The 17,910-nt window shown below is 42.8% G+C and overlaps 1 protein-coding gene across 23 annotated transcripts in view; it reads right to left on the bottom strand.

Moving 5' to 3' along the window:
• Positions 1-17,910, bottom strand: part of ADGRL3 (adhesion G protein-coupled receptor L3) — a 508,023-nt gene that overhangs the window by 142,287 nt on the left and 347,826 nt on the right. For 22 of the 23 annotated variants that reach the window (XM_027700313.1, XM_027700317.1, XM_027700297.1 and 19 more), the window contains one exon: positions 3,111-3,191. The exons of the other annotated variant lie outside the window; for it this stretch is intronic. In XM_027700313.1, the coding sequence (XP_027556114.1) occupies positions 3,111-3,191 (81 nt within the window). The remainder of the gene's footprint in view (positions 1-3,110; positions 3,192-17,910) is intronic. 23 annotated transcript variants of the gene reach the window in all.

The following is a 17,910-nucleotide window of genomic DNA, read 5'->3' as shown; positions in this document are numbered from 1 at the left end:
GTGTGTAAATGTCACCAGTGATAAAATTTTTAAAAAGGAGAAGGAAGAGGCAGTTACAAATAAATCTGTCAGCTGAGAATTGTAACTGCGTAGGCCCACAGGAGCACTAAAGCTGTATCTTTTTTTGATAATACAGGATGGAAAGATGCTTCTATATCACTACCCAGGCTCTATTTCCATTAATTACAATTAAAACCGTATGGTGGCTTCTTCTATTTGCCACTCTGAGTGCAACATTGACCTGCTCCTGGTGTTCAGCTTACTGTGAGGGGGAATGCAGAGGGGAAATGAAGAGCATCAAAGGAGCAGACAAAAGCATTAGTAGTTTATGCCGACTGTCATAATGCTGCTCTGTTTTTAGAGTTCCAGCTACAGGAATTGTGGAGGAACAACAAGACCTTCAGGACGGGTGTTTTTGACTTCTTTGTTTAAAACAGCTCCTGTGGTTATGGGATGACGCTTGGAACATGACCTCAACATGTCCTAAGGTGTCAGAAAATGCAGCCAAAAAACCAAAAAAATGTAGGCCTAACATACTTAGAAAAACACCATAAAATATTATTACAATACTCTAATGGATTTTGGATTCTGAGCCTAGAAATGAGGCAGCAGGTAAATAAGCTACACATTCCACATGCCAGGGCCAGAGAAAAGCCTTGCTCTTCCCCCAGGAAACAGTACCAATTACTACATTTTTAACAGCCCCTAGTCACCAGATAATAGATTGATGCCTCCAGAGCTCGCTTCCTCCCTGGTCCTCTCCTAGTAAGTGACACAAGGGTATTCAAGCCCTTTTACCAATGCACAGCAGCAGTAATATCAGTCCTTCCACACTAAGCAGCTGCTTCTTTAAGATTTGTCAACCAGGGGGGTGGAGGCCCTGGTGAAAGCAGTTAATGTAGCAGTTTGTGGTGGAAAAACTCCATTTTACCTTCTCTGCAAGCACTGCAACTGTTCTGCCTGACCCACTTTGCCCCGCTCCTGGTGGCACTGCCATTTATCTTGCTGAGGTAGCTATGCCCTCATGAACACCAGATCACTGAAGGTTTTTGTTAGTTGTTAGCTCTTTTCTCTTGAAGAAAGCAAGGCACAGCTTTTTGTCTGCTGCTGTTCCAGCATCCTTGAGTCTTCCATAGGCTGCTCCAGACCCCAAGGCAAGGATTTACATTGACCTATTCTAAGTAAGCTCTGATTCATCAAATCAATGACAAACTAGAGCCAGAAGGTCCTGGAAGTCATAACTGTCTCTGCCTTACTGGAGTGCTCTGCTATAAAAGCAAGGGAGTAAATTTTACCACAGAACTGGAGGTTTTCAAGTGACTTAGAAGCTGATGATCTCAGACGCATGTGTCAAATCTCAGGGTAGTTCACTCAAAGCTGTATGGAGGTTGTGGACTGCCAGGAGATTACACTCAACCAGCCTGACTCACGGTAAGACCAGACTGGGAGAGAAGACTGTGAATCTGGCATCCTCACATCCAAGTTCCACCACCACATGGCTTCACCTTGCAGAGATGCAAGAGGAACAGCCATGGAATGATAATGCTGAGGCTGCTTCTGTGCAGCAAGACTCAACTCCTTAGTTTTTGTTATTGCATCATCTAAGCAAACACATATTCACACATACAAAGGGAAAAAACTCAGCAAACATTTAGGTTCATTTAAGATCAAGTTACAGAACCTAGCTACATGGATGCTGGTGGAAAAGCTCAGTCAAAACTGAAGGAGACTTTCATGCCAAGAGCACTAACACTATGCTTTTCTTTAGCTCACAAAGCCCTTGGGCCATTTGGAGGAACAGGGTTTGCAGTTGTAGCTGCAATTCACCAACAGAAAGGTTTTTCTGTCTCCTAGATTATTAGAGATGGATAACAAAGTGAGATTGAGAAGACAGCTTTCTTCATATTCCATAATGAAAGTGTGTCTATCCAGATTAATCTTGCATTAACACGTTGTATTTTTCAATTAAGAGCAGTTAGAGAAACAAGTGTGGACACAGACACACACCAATAGCCTTACAGTGTTGTGGCAGAATGGTGACAATCACTACAAAGGTCAACTTGGTACCCTTTCTGCCACTGTAGCACCCTTTGGAGAGTGGAAGAAAGGAAAAAAAAAACAAACCTAAGCTACAGTGCATCTCTATGCTATCACATTTTGGCTGTCCTCTTCCTCCCTTTCTCTTCTTCTGCAACATTCCCTGTGTTTGATATTCATATACACTTACAGAGCTGACCAAGAAATCCCTTCATATTCCTGTTTGATTTTAGCTTTGCTATCATCTATTCCAAGAACAACAAGCTGGTAGTTTTGATATCCTACAGGAATATTGACAACCTAACTAAAAGGAGCAAAGGGAGGTGTAAGAAGTCTGCATCAGCACATATGCTTGCTCTGGGGATAAGCTCACTTCCCCAGGCCACAAAGGCAAACACTGGGGACTCAGCACAGCGCAGCCAGGGGATGATCCTCCAAATGAGGCAGAGAAATCAAGGGCTTACATTCATATTGCTTTACTTGTGCCATTCAAGAGAGGCACCTATCTTAGCACAGCTATTCTGGACTTACTCCATATATACTGGCTACTAGCGTCACTCCCAAGGGCAATGAGCTGCCCTAAAATTTGAGTCATCCTCTACAGTCATCCTCTAGTGAGTCTAGAAAAAACATCAAGCAACAGCAATGAGGACTGAATCCAGGCTGGAACCACTGCACAATCCCTTCTGTACCGTTTGCACATCCAAGGGGCAGCTGAAATCTCCCCTTCTGCATTCTGCCATCAGCTCCCTGTGCCTTTGTACTGCCATTAGGTGGGAGAAGTGCAGGACAGAGGGCAGGATCTAAGGTATACTGTCCCTGCAAGAGTAAACTAGTGGGGAGAGCAAAATAGCTTGTGAAGTGATGGTATGTTCAAAGCTATGTAATGGGACACATGGGACATGGCCACCTGTCATACATCTCCCTTGCAGGAATTAATCTGCCCCTGAGAGTATCCTTGGATGGAGGGTGATAACTTTACCATGGAGGTTCTATGAACAAGTGAGTGACATGTACCCATGCCTACAGCTGGTTCACAATGCACGTGAATGGAGGCTGTCTCACTGACTCACCCTTGGATGGCGGTCTCTCCAGATCCGAATCGAGGTGGATCGGTGGGGCAATGTAGGAAACCTGCCCATGGTGAGCCTGCCCTGTGGACAAATAAGTGGTTTAGTTCCACTGTTTCCTACAGAGATCTATCAGGGCTATAATCAAATGCACAGCATGTTTATGGCACCAGCTTAAAAACAGGTTTTGAAGCATTTTGTTCTATTGTGTATTTTTCCCAAGGAACTTCCATGTTGTGCAGACATCTGATGAAAAGTTGAAAACACTCCCATCTCTTCTGCTTTTTCCTTGCAGACATGGATACTCTGCTGAACTTTAGTTATACCTGCTTTACCACTACCACATACATGTTGCACCATGTTGTCTTGAAAGGTCATATGCTACAGAAGACCACTGATTTCACACAAGCCCATTCAATCTGTTCATCTCACTCCAAGAGAGAAGCAAGCATTTCTATGTCACAGCAATTTTTGAAGGAAGCATGGGATGCAGCACAATTCCACCTGTTTGTCCCATCTGCAGAAGATGAAAATATCATTTTTTGGAACTCAGCATTGCTTTCACCTCAGTGGAACCTTTTTGGTTCCCTACACCACCATGCGGTTTCAGAGTTGTTAAGACCCAATTCTTCTCCAGCAATTTGAAGGTAACTATATCAAGAAACTTCTATTTACAATAAAAACATTTTGTTATAATTCATCTATTTACTGTAACAATTTACAGGGTTGTTAATCTCTTTTTCTAAACATGGAAAGTTAATGACACATAGATTATGATAACAGTTAGGGTAACCTTCCCGTTTCAAGTAATATTCGCTCTGCAATAAAAGCAGTTGATTCCTCTTATGAGACACATTCCAAATAATTAATACAGCTCCCTGTTGACACTTGCTGTTGTTGCTCCAAGCAATTTCCAAGCTAGCGTCACAGGCAGCGGAGCAGCGATACAGTCTTCAGGCTTCTTTGTAATGACATCCAGGAATACCACAAGCACGGTATGCTGGTGCACATAATATGTGGAAAACATCTCTTCAGGGAGATAAAATATTAATGGGAAAGGGGAGAGGAAAAACAAAAAAAAGAAGTGTGTCTGAATGTGGAGGTTATATTTACTGCTTTACACTGAGGGTGACTCAGATAATTTGCATTATTAGCCATTACAGCAACTGGACGTAATTCAGGTTTAAAATCTACTGACACATCATAAATTCTGTATTTGCTTTTAAGTGCTTTAACATGGGAAATCTGCTTCAGGCAAACCCATAGCTAATAACGAGTTACTCTGCTTTCCTCTTCTCGTTTACATGTTAAAAATCCATTTGGTGTCATTAGTGTGCACAAGTCATCATTTAATAGCTGCTTGGTTCTGCAGCAGAAACAGGCAGACGGTCTGCTCTCACTCCAAGCTGCTCAATGTGCAGGATAGTGCCCTTATAACCGTAGAACAGTCTCAGCATTTGCTGCATCAAAGATACCACAGAAATGTTAAAGAGCTGAGGTTGGCAGGGAACTCTGGAAATCACCTAATCCATCCCAAGGGCTACAAGAGCCCATAGTAAGTGTCCAATCTCATTTTTAGTATCTCTAAGGATGGAGACTCCACAGTCACTCTGCTCAGTGTGTACCAGTGCTTGGCCACCCTCACACGAAAAAAAAAGAAAAGGTTTTTCACTATCTGCCTCTAAGAAGAGCATGGCTCCATCTTCTTTATTTCCCCTCATTACACATTTATACTTGCCAGTAAGATCGCCTGGATGATCTGGTCCAGGACAGTCACAGCTCTCTCAGCCTCTCCCCATGCAGAGATGCTTCAATCCCTTAATCATCATTGTGGCCCTTTGCTGGACTGGCTCCAGTAAGTCCCTGTTTGTCTTGCACTGGGTAGCCCAGCACAGTACCCAATATCTGATATGTCTCACCAGAGCTGCGTAGAGGGGCAGGATCACCTCCCTTGACCTGCTGGCAATGCTCTGTCTAGTGCAACCCAGGAGCCTGGTGGTCTTTTCTGCCCTATGGACACACTGCTAACACGTGGGGTTTGGGTTTTGTTTTTTGCTTCTTTTGTGTTTTTTTTTTTAATCATCTGGTCTTCTTGGGACCGAGTAACCCCAAAACCAAAAAAGAATGATTCTGTAAGCTTAAAGGGCTAGGCCAGAGTAAAGAAGATACATGTACAGTATATAAAAGACTACAAGACTTTGTTTACACATTCATTACAAATCAGTAATAACCATGGAAGCTTATTAATGTTTTATAAAAGCTTTTACCTTATATGGAGGAAGCATCAAATGCTCTCTAGTGATAAATGAAACAAGTTACAGAAAGCTTTTATCTACTTGCTGCTGATGCAAAACACAGTATTTCCAAAAAAAAAAAAATCAAACTTGACTTCGGTTAGACTGTACACTTCCGACAATGCTAATAAATCAAACTTTGGGTTTCAATATCCCCTCTATAATAAAGCAATGTGAACAATTGTTGTGATTTATATTCTGGGCACGAATGCCAGCTCAGGTGTTCTTCAGACTCATAAGAGTCTTCCCATTTGAGGAACAAAGGCTCTCCACTGCTGAGTCCCTAGTGATACATTCAGAATCAGGATACCTTATAAATCTTCTTATTAATCAACAGAATCACATTTTTGCTTTGGTTTTGCTATTATTGGCAGTGGTGACCTCAGAGAATTGAGGGAAGGGAGGCAAGGGGAGGTGTTTGAACCAAGGTCTGGCAATGGGACTGGTACACAAGAACACGGTACTCCTGGTTTTAACAGTATTACAAGTTCTGCCACTGATTCTATTAAAAACCAGTATTTTACCTAATGGACCTATGAAAAATTTTGAGACTGATAATACTGATGCAGTTCAAGTTGATAACAAAGACTGACAGAACAAGTTTTGCCGAGTGAGGCCAACTCCCAGTCCCTTTTGAGTGAGTTTTGCACTTTCAGATGCCTACTGCAAGCCCTGGCTCTAGGAATGAATGACTCCTATCTCCCCCTCTTAAGTTCCATCTGCTGCAGAAAAGCACTTGAAAAGGGGGATGTGAGACCTTTAATAGAAAAAAAAAGGCAGAAACACTCAACACCAGTCTCTCCAATCCTTCAGCTGTTTTGTCTGCACACTGGGTCTGAGCTGACAAAGGTGCAGGACCAAGAGGTGGGACCTGGCCTCCCTTACCATCTCTCCACCTGCCATACTTTCATATCTACACACACACACCTATAAACCCATGAGCCTATTTGTTTGACTGCTCTTCGACCTGAAGAGCTGCCCATGTGCTAACCAATGCTGGCCTGGTACCTGTGCTTATTGGAGTGGAAATGCCTGGTGTCAGTTCCTTTTTGAATTTTGAAGGATTCTCCAAGGAAAACTGCACCTTGTCTTTTAGTTATTAAAAAAAAACAAACTAGACTTCTGATAAAATACCAGAGGTCAAGATGTCTCTGTTGCTGATGGGAAGTTCACCATGCCTCGTATTATAACAGCTTGCATGGCCTTCTCCAGATCCCACCCTGCCTATAACCATCTGCTATTTCTGCAGCCGGTTCCCAGGTAAAAAAGTAAACAGCAATCAAACATAATCATCAAAGTAACATTTCATGAAGTTGCCAATTTTTTATGTACTAGCTAAGGTTGTGCTCCATTTCCCTCACTCCTCTAGTTGGAAACATCCAGGCACCGACATGGCCAATGGCTGTGGCTCCCTGTGAGTGGCAGGTGCTGGGCAGGGGGAGCAACAGGCAACAAGGGGTAATACTGGAAGACAACTGTGGATCAGTCCTGGTCTGCTTTTCTTGTATCATAACACAAGGATTCAGGTCTGGCCAACACTGCCTAAATATCAAAACCATCTCAGGTGAGACACGGCAAACAGTAAGCGTGACACAAGTAGCCACAAACAGCCTGTCTTCATAGCAGCCATGTGCATGTGCTGTGACAACATCAAAAAAAAGCATGTTTGGTAGTAACAATTCTGGGAGCACAATATGGATATGACCTTGAAAATCTATCTGGTGACATGGCCTCCCTCGGGTAGAGGGAACAAGAAAGGCGTTTCTGAATTAGAAAAAGTGCTTGACTGGCCATTATTTTCAGGTCTGACACATGAGAGATGCAACACATCTTAAAAAGCCCATAAGTTGGAAGAACAAAGATAATGTTTTGTGAAGACTGAAAGAAATATAATAGCTTGGCCTAAGGGATTTTTTTTCTTACTATTTTTTTAAAAGGGATCTGGATGCTCACAGACAGAAAGTAAACACCCACATATCTTCAAAAATCTGCCCCTAAGTGATTTAGTCATCTACAGATGCAATGATATAAAACTACAGAAAAAAATCTGCGAATGCATGGACTAACCAAGAAAAGTTGCAACAAAGCAGTCTCACCTCTGTATCTATTAAAACCATTTCCCCCTGATCCTTTTTAGAAACACAGCCACTGTTTGTAGCATCTAACAGGGGAGGCTTCCTTCCTGATCCTATGGCAAGTTTCCAGTGCCGGTGACATTTGATTTTTCTAGAGCGCAACTCCTGTTGTCATGTATGCACATGGGAAACCTTTCTGCCTGGCCCTTGCTCATTTTTTACCTGAGATTTTCCTATGCACTGTCAAAGAGAAAACCTGAATAGAAAACTGAATGATTCAAACCCCCAAAAGCAAAGAAAAAGAACACCGACATTTACTAGACTAAAAATAAGACTTTTTAAAATATATGATGAGAGACGTCCTAAACATCTGATTACTTGTCTCCTAAAGCTGGTGATGCCATGAAGATAACTAAGATAACTAAAATCACCAGAATGGATGGTTCTCACTTTTCCCTACTGCTCCTTGGCTAAGTGCCTATGGTACCATGGTGGGTATGGACAGTTGTGCACCTAAATTGCAGTTCTGCCCCATGCCTGATCCAGTTCCAGCAGCAGACACGAGCAGCCACCGGGAGATACATTTTTTTAAACAAACGTGCTTCAAACTCTTTGTTCTCAAGGGGTGACAGTCCCCTTTCTTTGCTGTCCTTATCCACAGGCGATCACTGCAACACATTTTTTTGCTGTCATGTCGGATTACTGAGATTTCTACCCATTTTCCAGCCTCTTTTATCATGCTTTGTCTTCCACAGGTTCACCAGTTCTCAAGATCCTTCTTAGACAACCTAGCTAGCATTTCATGCAGAGGATTTAATTTAATTTCATGCTGGTATCTCTGATGACCCATGTTCCCAGGTACTGCCTCTCCTACACCCTTTGTTGTCTGCACCTCCGAATGCAGACACCTCCATGGATTTAATCCCTCGTATGTTAGTCCACTTGCTTGGATCACTAATGAGTTAATACCCATAAAAGTAAACATCAATTCCTCAGACTTCGATTTCAGTTCTTCACATAATTCTCCTTTTTTTATAACAATGGGGTAGGCACACACTAGATATGCTAAATACATATTCTAAGGAAAAGTCTTGAAAAACATACTGACAATTTTACTAGTATCTTTACAGATAAAGTATTCTTTGCATGCTGTGGCCCTTTTTTCCATATAACTGAACATATTAATTTTTAAAAGCAGTCCAGTTTGTCTGTGATGATCTGGTCTGCAAAATACAACATTACTTTTTAGCCACATTTCTGTAATTTTCTAAATGTTAACAGGATCTTTTCAAAAATCTTATTTATTATCTAACAGAAGACCACTTAGTTGGATTGCAATTTCTAGGATCATCTCTCTCATACTCTTTAATTTCCAAAATCAGTACATTTTTTTCTTGCCCTTTTTTCTCCCCTCATGAGTCTTTTTGAATCCCATAATATGTAGGCATATATAGAAACATATGGAAAGAGAAATTTAAAAACTGGTAGGTTTGCAAACACGCTCCTTTGACATGCCATTAAACAAATTTCATTCAGGCCTATTACTCAGAATATATTCAGACTTCTCCCAGCAGCCTTTTTTTCTGCCTTCCATCAATGACTATCTTTATAAAACATCATTTCCTCACTGCCCACCCTCTTCCATTTTGCATTAAGAGCTTTCTTTTTAAATAAAGCTTTTATAAAGCCATTCTCTACCTCAGACATGTCAGAGTTAGCACTGATTCTGTCCACCGCTTCATTTACTCATGGCCTTTTATGGAGTATCTCTCTTTCATCTGTACATCTCCCTTTCATCTTTCAATGCCCTTTTAACTCCTTAGGGTAGCAGCAACCCACCCGCTCCCGCTTCTTCCCTCCCTCCCAGGGACATTTCCCTGTCCTTCCCTTGAAGCTGCAGATGCTTCTGAATAAAAGAAAACCCTCTTTTCCAACAGGAACTCTCTGACTACATTATCTCTGCTCTCTTGCCATTTTGCCTCTCGAATTTCATAATGGGAAGCATGGCAAGCTTAAAGAAACTGCAGCAGGAAAAGTAGGGTACATGCAAGCGTGGCTGCCACACAGGGACAGCTCCTGGTCACGTCTGCCTGCTGAAAATGGAGGCTACCAACACCAGCAGCCTCAATGAGAGCCTTCCATCCACATCGAGGAGAGGGCTCATATGCAAAGCCACCACAACAAGCAAATGTTTCCTCTCCCTTACTGTTCTTGACAGAAGTTACAATATTGTAACATTTTATGTTGTTTAGTTACACATTTCTTATGAAGCTGTCTAAAAAAGCACGTAATAGTAGCTTTTTCAAATGCCAGCATAATGTCCTCATGTTTAGGGTATGAAGGACTGTGCTTTTTTCTGGAAAAAGCCCTGCTTTGGTGCATGCATTTTGTTTCTCCACCTTTCAAAGAGAGGGGTCAACAGGAAAACTCAAAAAGAACCAATCTGCAGATGAGAAGCAAGAGGCATGTTCTCACCTCCCTGTCCCAAGTTTGTGGTTGAGTTCCCCAGTACTGACCAAAGAAAACTTCATCCTCAGTCAAGTGGGCTGCCAAATACAAAGAAAACCTTGGAGTCAAGGAAGAAAGCTCAATAAAGGATGCAGGGAAAGGGGCGAGCTGGGGAGATGTTTAGCTAATACCCTCTCACACTTACGTCTCATATTTTAGATTAAATGCAAATCCAAAAGCAGTGCCTGGCAGTGTGCTTGTCCGAACAGAAAGTTGGACTAGACTTTTCTGAGGAAGTACCACTTCTGTTTTCAGTTTGTCACAACAAACAACAGCCCTAACCGTGAGAGGGAGGAAATCAAACCTTTTTGATAACCAAACTGTCCCTCTTGTGACAGCCATTACCTGGGATGACTAGGCTAGGTTTGAGCTATGGGCTAAAATAAGGACAAAAATAATGCCAAAGGAATGGATTAAAAACTGTCTGAGTATTACAGCAGCTGAAGCAATTGCAGGCTTTTCACAGTGGCAGATGAGTATTTTCCAAGGAGCATTTAGGACTCCTGTCCCAGCTAAAGTCAGGGGTGAATAAGCTTCTTCAAGTCACACCAAGATTCCTCATTTTGATGTGCAAACATTGTAATTTGCGTTTGGTGTTTAGATGGACCTCATCCTTTTGTTACGGACTTAAAACATTAAATTTAGAAGAACTTTGGCTCCCGTGATGCTCTGCAGTCTCCAGTGCACATGCCAGAATCTCCCCTGTGGTATGAGAGTTTGGTATAAGGGTTGGGAAGGAAGAAAAACTAAAATACGCAGGAAATATTTCACCCACGCCATTATAATTAAACAGTGTTAAAGACCTCCTATCTTATCCCCAAACGGCAGCACATAAAAGAAGGCTGTATCCAAATCTGGCTTTCCCCAGTGGCCAAGGCAGGGAGCTGACCTCCAGGGCTGCACATTTTTTGAGCTTTTCTCCCCAGCGCCTTGCCCAGCAGGCTAAAGAAACACAACATGTTGTATTTTTCTTTCCCTCCCAGATGTGCTCACTGTCCTATGAAATATAATTTACCAGTCACCTGCACCGAAAAACCTAGGGCAGGAGGAGAAGGATTTTGGTGCAGAGGAAACACAGGGATTTGTATCAATGCAGTGCTCAGAGCCCTAAAGCAGACAAATATTGGTAACCACAAACCACCCAAAGCAGGTTTAGCCACGGTGAACCCAGGGAGGTTTCCTTGGCCATCTCTCAGAGATTTAATTTGATATGAAGCGCATTGTGCCAGCTTCTACTGTCCTTATTCTCCTCTTGTCCCAAAAGTCAAACAGGATGTTTCCAACTTCCTTAGTGGGTCAAGCCCAGCCTGTTCTGCCTCAGGTGTGGCTGAAAAGACTTGGGATAGAAAAGGTAGAAAGAGCTTTTCGGGGCAAACCTAGCCAAAGCCATCCAGTCCATCTCCTGCAGAGGCAAGATTGTTCCTTACACTGTTCTGAAAGGTGTCTCCTTGGGGCTGTCCACCTCCTCTCATTATCAGACACTGAGCAACAGATCTCATTGTTAGGAGATTTTGTTTCAGTTTTCTCTTTGAGTGGAAGGAATCCTGCTGCCTCCCTGCCTGAGATGATTATGCCTTATTTTTTTCCCTGTTGCTTACTCTTTTTCCCCATCTGAGCTCCCTTAGGACCTGCTCTTTGTTGCTGCGCTCTCGCTATCACCCATGTTTCTTGTCTCCTCCATCTCTCTTAGATGCAGCCTTGTGTTACAGCTAACCCATTTCACAGCAGTCTTCTCTCCCCTGTGACACGGCCAGGCATTCCTATCCCCTCTCTCGCAGCAAATCTGGCAATTAACACAAGAACAGAGCCAGCTAGAGATGATCTGATGGAAAACGACCCACTGAAAACAATAATTACTAGTTTTCCACTGGCTCAATGAGCAGAACCAATTCAGGCTGCTGTGGCAGCAGTGCCAGATATGATGTAAAAGAAAGGGCAAGAATAAAAGAGCCGGGGGTGGGACAGTGACAGCTATCAGTTTAACCGTAACATAAAACTGCACCCGGGAACAGTACTGGCATTGTATCTGGACGACCCCTCCATCCCCATACCAGACTCTCCCCTTGCCCCAGGGAGACTCCCACCAATTGCAACCTTCCTTCAATGCCTTTCAGACAGCTTTTAATCCACCTGCCAGCATAATTTAGAGAGCTATGTCTCACAACTCCAGGTCAAGGGTTTTAATGAAAGCCAAATGTGTTACAGCACACTTGCTCCTTGCAGGCAGAGCTTAGGACACAGCCCTGTCATTCTGTTACTTATGCCACTCTTGTTCAAGTAGAAAGGGGAGCAGTGGGGGAGAAGGAGGAATCAGGCAATCACTCTTGCCATGCTGAGCCTAAATTTCAGTGGCAAAGCATCTAGGGGGGTTGTCAGAGAAATCAGCTGAGATGGTGGATTGCGAGGTAGGAGACGTGTCCGAAGTAGACAGGTAGATGTGTGAGTCACCAGCCTGGAGACAGTAATTGAAGTGTCTCATGGTTTCAAACATTGTGTGATGTGGTCCAAGAATTTGTCACTCTCGCTTTCCTCCATTTGTGATAGCCTGTAGCAGATGTCCCTTCCAATTGTGTCTTTATTTTCCAACCTTTATATCTCTGCATGTGTAGCATAGCCTCCATCCCCACATTGTACCTCTCCAGTATTGCCTATACCTCTGCTGGGATCCTCTCTTTTTCTCCTCCACCACCTCCTGAGCAGGTGAGACCCCAACTCCTCTCACCTTCTACATCCTCTCTCCAGGCACTGATGATTGCAAGACTCCAAGAAACAATTTCATCACACAGGCCTGCCTCTTTGGCTCCCGACGTGCATCCTCTTGTCCAGCTTAATCAACTCTATGTTCCATCGCCATGTGGCCAACTTACTATTCAAACCTTAACTCCTATATTCCATGGGTTTCTGTGACTATTCCTCACTGTGACTGCAGCCCCAAAAAGACTGCCAAACAATAAAGCACCAGAGCAATCTTCTTCATTACAGGTATTTTTATCAACTGCTCTCATTAGAAAAGTGCAAAGAGATGAGTAATTTGTTTTCCGAGTGGGTCAGTGCACCCTAACTGCATTAATCACTTCTTTTGATCTGCCACAGGAGCCTTGAGACAGGCAGTACAGCCTGCCTGGCTCTGCTTCTTGCCTGCTGCCAAGCTTCAGCTGTGGTGCAGCAGCAGGATGCTGCAAGAGGGGACAGACTCCATCTCAAAGTGAGTGATCAAGCAACAAACAAGATTAACACTACATTATTTGATGAAGAAATGAAATAAGGATGGGTATTTTCTTCATGGCCTAAAAGAAAGTAATCTAAGCCACTTCATCGTTTTTTTTTCTTTTCTTCATTCTTTGCAAGATAATATAAGGTATGTCTCAGCATGAAGGACATGACTGCCTGTAGAGAGATTTTGACAACTCCCCTCTGAGTGCTAAAATGCTGTCAGCTGAAAAACTGAGCTGTTTGGGCAAATTGATCTAACTCTGACAGACTTCCTCTCTCTGTTTTCATGTTTTCTCTCTCAATCAAAAACCTCCTAAAGAATCCATGTTTTCAATTCAGTGTCAGAGAAGGGGGAGAAGAGGGGAGATTGCCTACTTTTGCTGCACTGTTCATCATTAACCTAGCTGGATGAGAAACCTGTGAGAGGAAGAGGAAGGTCTCAAAAGTCTCTTGCATCTCCCCATTGCACAACGGATACAGGATCTGGATACAACAATTTCCCTAATTCACATATAGCAACTACATATGGACTTTCTGACTGCCAGTAAGGGTAGAGTCAATATATTTTGTGTGCGGACACTAAGAGCATAGGAAGCAGAGCCTATAGGCCTGAGTTCATCTCCAATGCCAATAAAAGGCAAGTTGCTGGATCAGCCATCCAAAGAAAGCCCTACTGGGATTTTTTAAAATAATCATTAGAAATCATCTCCCCCTTCCTCAGCCTAAGGAAAATGAAATCAAAGCATTTTTAAACCATGTCCCTAGCTGTGAATATATCTGTACCCTTTCTGCATCAGTGACAATTTTGAATACAATTTTTGATGGTCAAATCCTGGGAGCACTTTTAACACTTTATAGCAAAAATTAGGCATGCTCCTGTCACAGTCAGTAAAGGAGCACCTCTTTCTATTGCCTTGGTCGGGAACTCCAGAAATCCCCAGGTCTTTACAGCAAAGCAATGCCAAGCAGCCCAAAAATGCTTTGCAAAGACAGTTTAGGGCTCTGTTGTTTTTGCACTCTTTTCACTTTTTCATGTAACACGGTTTTTTAACTCCATGACCACTGTCTTGCTTGTTGGGTCTTTCTCCACAGTTTTTCTAGCTAAGTGTCAAAACATGGTAATGTTTGTTTATTTTTTCTCTTTACCTACCACCTGTAAAGTCGGCTGAAGAAACTCATGCTCAACGTGGCCAATTTTGATTGTGTTTTTTTAAAGACCCATGCGGCAGAATTGCTGATTTATAGATTCAAAGAGATTTGAAGTCTACAGACTACAATTGATAAGCTACAGCTTATCAATTTTAGTTTTGGTGAAGTCAGCTATGGACTTTGTTATACACTTCACCATGTCCCTTTTCACTGCTTCACAGAGTCAGGAATGACACAGGAGGTTTTACTATCTGTTCTCTTGATGCTGTCGTCCCACATTTATTTCTTTCTACATGGTCAGGGAATGAAAAGTTTGCAATGGGTCAGAAACTGCACAAGCTCACAGACTTTACAATAACTGTGAGCAGAATACAGGTTCATACATTAAACATCTACAGACCAGATGTTTCATACAAGGTCAAATATAATTTTTTAGTATCAGATATTCTGTAGTTGGAACCTACATTCCTTAAGGCCCTTCAAGCATGTCTCAGGATTATTCTTATCTTAGTTCCCATGATGTTACTGTAGGCCTTTGGATGACAGTTTTGATTATAAGTCTGCACACTGCCTAGAACAATAAGAGCCTGATTGGTATTTCTTGAACAATACAAATTAATTCTTGCCTGAGCCTCCTTCGCACTGTATGAATCATGCTGGATGTCTGCCCTCTGCAAGGGCGGCACGCAGGTCTGCCAGGGCACTGCTCTGTCTGACAGCACTGGGGCAAGGGTCCCAAGGCACTGCCGAATTTCCTAATCCCAATGATCTAGCTGCACGCATGCAGGGGAAGAGGCATTGTTACACTACATCATTTCTGATGTGTGTGTCTGGCCCCCAAAAAGATTACAGGAGACATACAGCATGATTGAAAACGGGTCTGAAAAGTACACCCAAAAGGTGGTGTGTTTCAGCCCAGTTGAGAATTCTTTCAGCTCCTTCTGCTTCAGGCTCCTGCTCTTTGCAGTAAAATATGCTACTATGAACTTAAAAGATAGCTTTAGTTCAGAGTATTTTCCTTTGCAACAGAAAATATTCAAATCGTCCTGAGTCACCTCTGAAACACAATCACCCAATAAAAATACTTTTTTTCCCCTTTAGTTGCCTTAATGAATGTAGAGATCTACATATTCATACATGCTAGCCCTGACCACCATTTCAAGGTAAACTTCCTCTAACAGGCTAATCCTTTACCTTGCATTTAGGTTTCTTTAATGATCTTTTGATTGAAGAACTGGTAAACTCAAGCTTCAATTCTCTGGCCAACTTGTCCTCTGTCAGGGACCCAAACAAGGAAGAAAAACCCCCAGTATTTCTGACTAGGTATCTGACCTATGTGGGATTCACAACTTCTACAGCTTTAGCTTCACATTGAGCTGCAGTAATGACCACCTTGTTACTGAGGAGCTCAGGATGGATACATGCTTGTCTTTCCTGGATCAGGGAAAGGAGAGGGCAACCCTGTTTAATCCTTCTTGTGTAGGGTTGTATCTAATGGCATTCAGTGACTTTGGTGCCATTCAAAGGGAGGTATGATTTCTGGGCTGGCATCTTGGGATTGAATACACAGCCTCAATACTATCAGCCATTCCAGCTCTGATTGACATGATAGTTTCAAGTAACATTGGTTGAATGGTTCACTTATCGCTACAGCAAAAATTGTGTGCACACAAGCATCTGATAGAATAGTATTTTGCTTTCAGTAACTTTCATTAACTTGTGTTACAAACAAGCCCTCTTGCTGCAGAGGGATTCTTAGGCAGCACAATCTGCTTAAAAAACAGAAAGAAGAGAAATCAAAAAAAAAGAATTTCCAGTGTGGAAGTACTTGTAACCCCACCATGGCAGTGACACCTTCATAGCAGTATAAATTCACTTCTCTAAATCCAGCCATCAGTCCCTAAGCAAACCAGCTGAACCCTGGGCAAGCCTCAGCCAAAAGTCCGCCTCCCTTCTCCAGCCCCTGAGGAAGGTGGCTGCACTGCTCTCTGTGCCAGTCTGCCATTTCAAAGTGTGTGTAAGCTCCTTGGCACAGGTGACTTCTTTGGGAGGGAGTTCAAGCTTTCATTGTCCTTGCCTCCAGGGATCACTTAATTAGAGATTGGGTTTCCTTCTCAAGTTACTGGATTTGAGGAATCATGCTGTTGTTATTTCCAGGCAAATCAAACAGGAGCAAAGAGGGACAGTAAATAGAGGGGTTAATAAAGTCCTGGAGGGAGGGGGGAACACCAAAAAAAAAGAGGACTTAGAAAAAGATAACCCTGATGCACCTACAAAAAGGGCAAAAGCACAAAAAGCACCTTCACAGCAGGTTGGAGACCTTGGCATCCAACCCTGTATCGCTATGATCAGGGAGCAAGTCCTCTGAAAGCTTTTCCTTTGCCAGATGCCAGACAAAAATCTCCAATTAGTTTCATACAGATGAGAGGCCAGATTGCAAACTGCCTGTTACTTGACACAAAGGCAGCTTTCTGCTCAGGATAAGCAGAGGTTTAGAAAACACTAGAAGATTTTATTAAGGTGTGAGAACAAAAGAAATGAGAGACTGCAGGAAAAAGTGGAGGGCAACAAAGTATCTGTGCTGTGGATTCAGGGCAAACTCCTACACTTTCTGCTTTACAAGATGGATGAGCAGGGCTGCAGGTTGTCCCCAGGTACTTCAGTCAAGCTGATTACAAAGGTTACAAATGACCGGAACAAGCTTAGAGCAGCCAGGACAACTAAGAAAAAAACCACCTGTGAAAAAGCCTCAGTTTGTCAGGTGCTTGAAATGGCATTGCTCTGAAGTCAGTACTGGGAAGACATTTCACTTTCAGGCTCAAGCACGTACAAATCAGGAGAGACATACCCAAATTCTGAGATTACATCCTAGGACTTTTTAACCAAATGCAAATAAAATCCATAAGAAATAATAAATATTCTGGGTTTAGGCCTTTCTTTGCTGTGCCTCTGTCTTCAAGACCTGTACTGCAAAGCCTCTTTCCACTTAGAAATGCAAGATGACTTTTATACTTTTAAACAGAACTGAAAATCCTATGATCACAGAGGCTGAGGCTCTGGAAAAGCCATCACTGAGCTCAACAACAGTCACTAGCACTGACAGCCCTGAAGTTTAAGTTCAGAGGGCAAATTGTAGAGCCGTCTTCGTGAAAATTTGTATATTTTGGGGGCATTTAGAAAATGAAGAAAGCAAAAGATAGTCCCAAAAGGTCAACCCCTTAGTGATCCAGTAACAAAGTCAGGCTGCTGGACTTTGCACTGGAGCAGATGAGTGCTCATGTACTCTGTCCTACCAGCTCTGCTGGGGATAACCTCTCTCAAGGTCAATGATAAGCTGGGAACAGGAACATCATTATACAGCCACAGCGCCCGGGCAGCTGAAATCTGCTCAGCTTCATGGCACCCTGAATGAGAACCATACATTTAAGCTATTCATGGTGCACACAGGACACGCTCACTGAAACGCTGCAACAGCTTGAGGTGTTCAGTGGGAGAAATAGTATTTGAAACAGCATGTCAGGTTTTGATTAAACTGGCAATTAAGCAAGCAAGGAGCAACATGCC

Source organism: Neopelma chrysocephalum, unplaced genomic scaffold (assembly GCF_003984885.1).
Source record: "Neopelma chrysocephalum unplaced genomic scaffold, ASM398488v2 Primary Assembly neopelma1_146, whole genome shotgun sequence".
NCBI lineage: Eukaryota > Metazoa > Chordata > Aves > Passeriformes > Pipridae > Neopelma > Neopelma chrysocephalum.
Note: the sequence above shows the minus strand (reverse complement) of the source record. Positions and strands in the feature narration are given on the sequence as shown.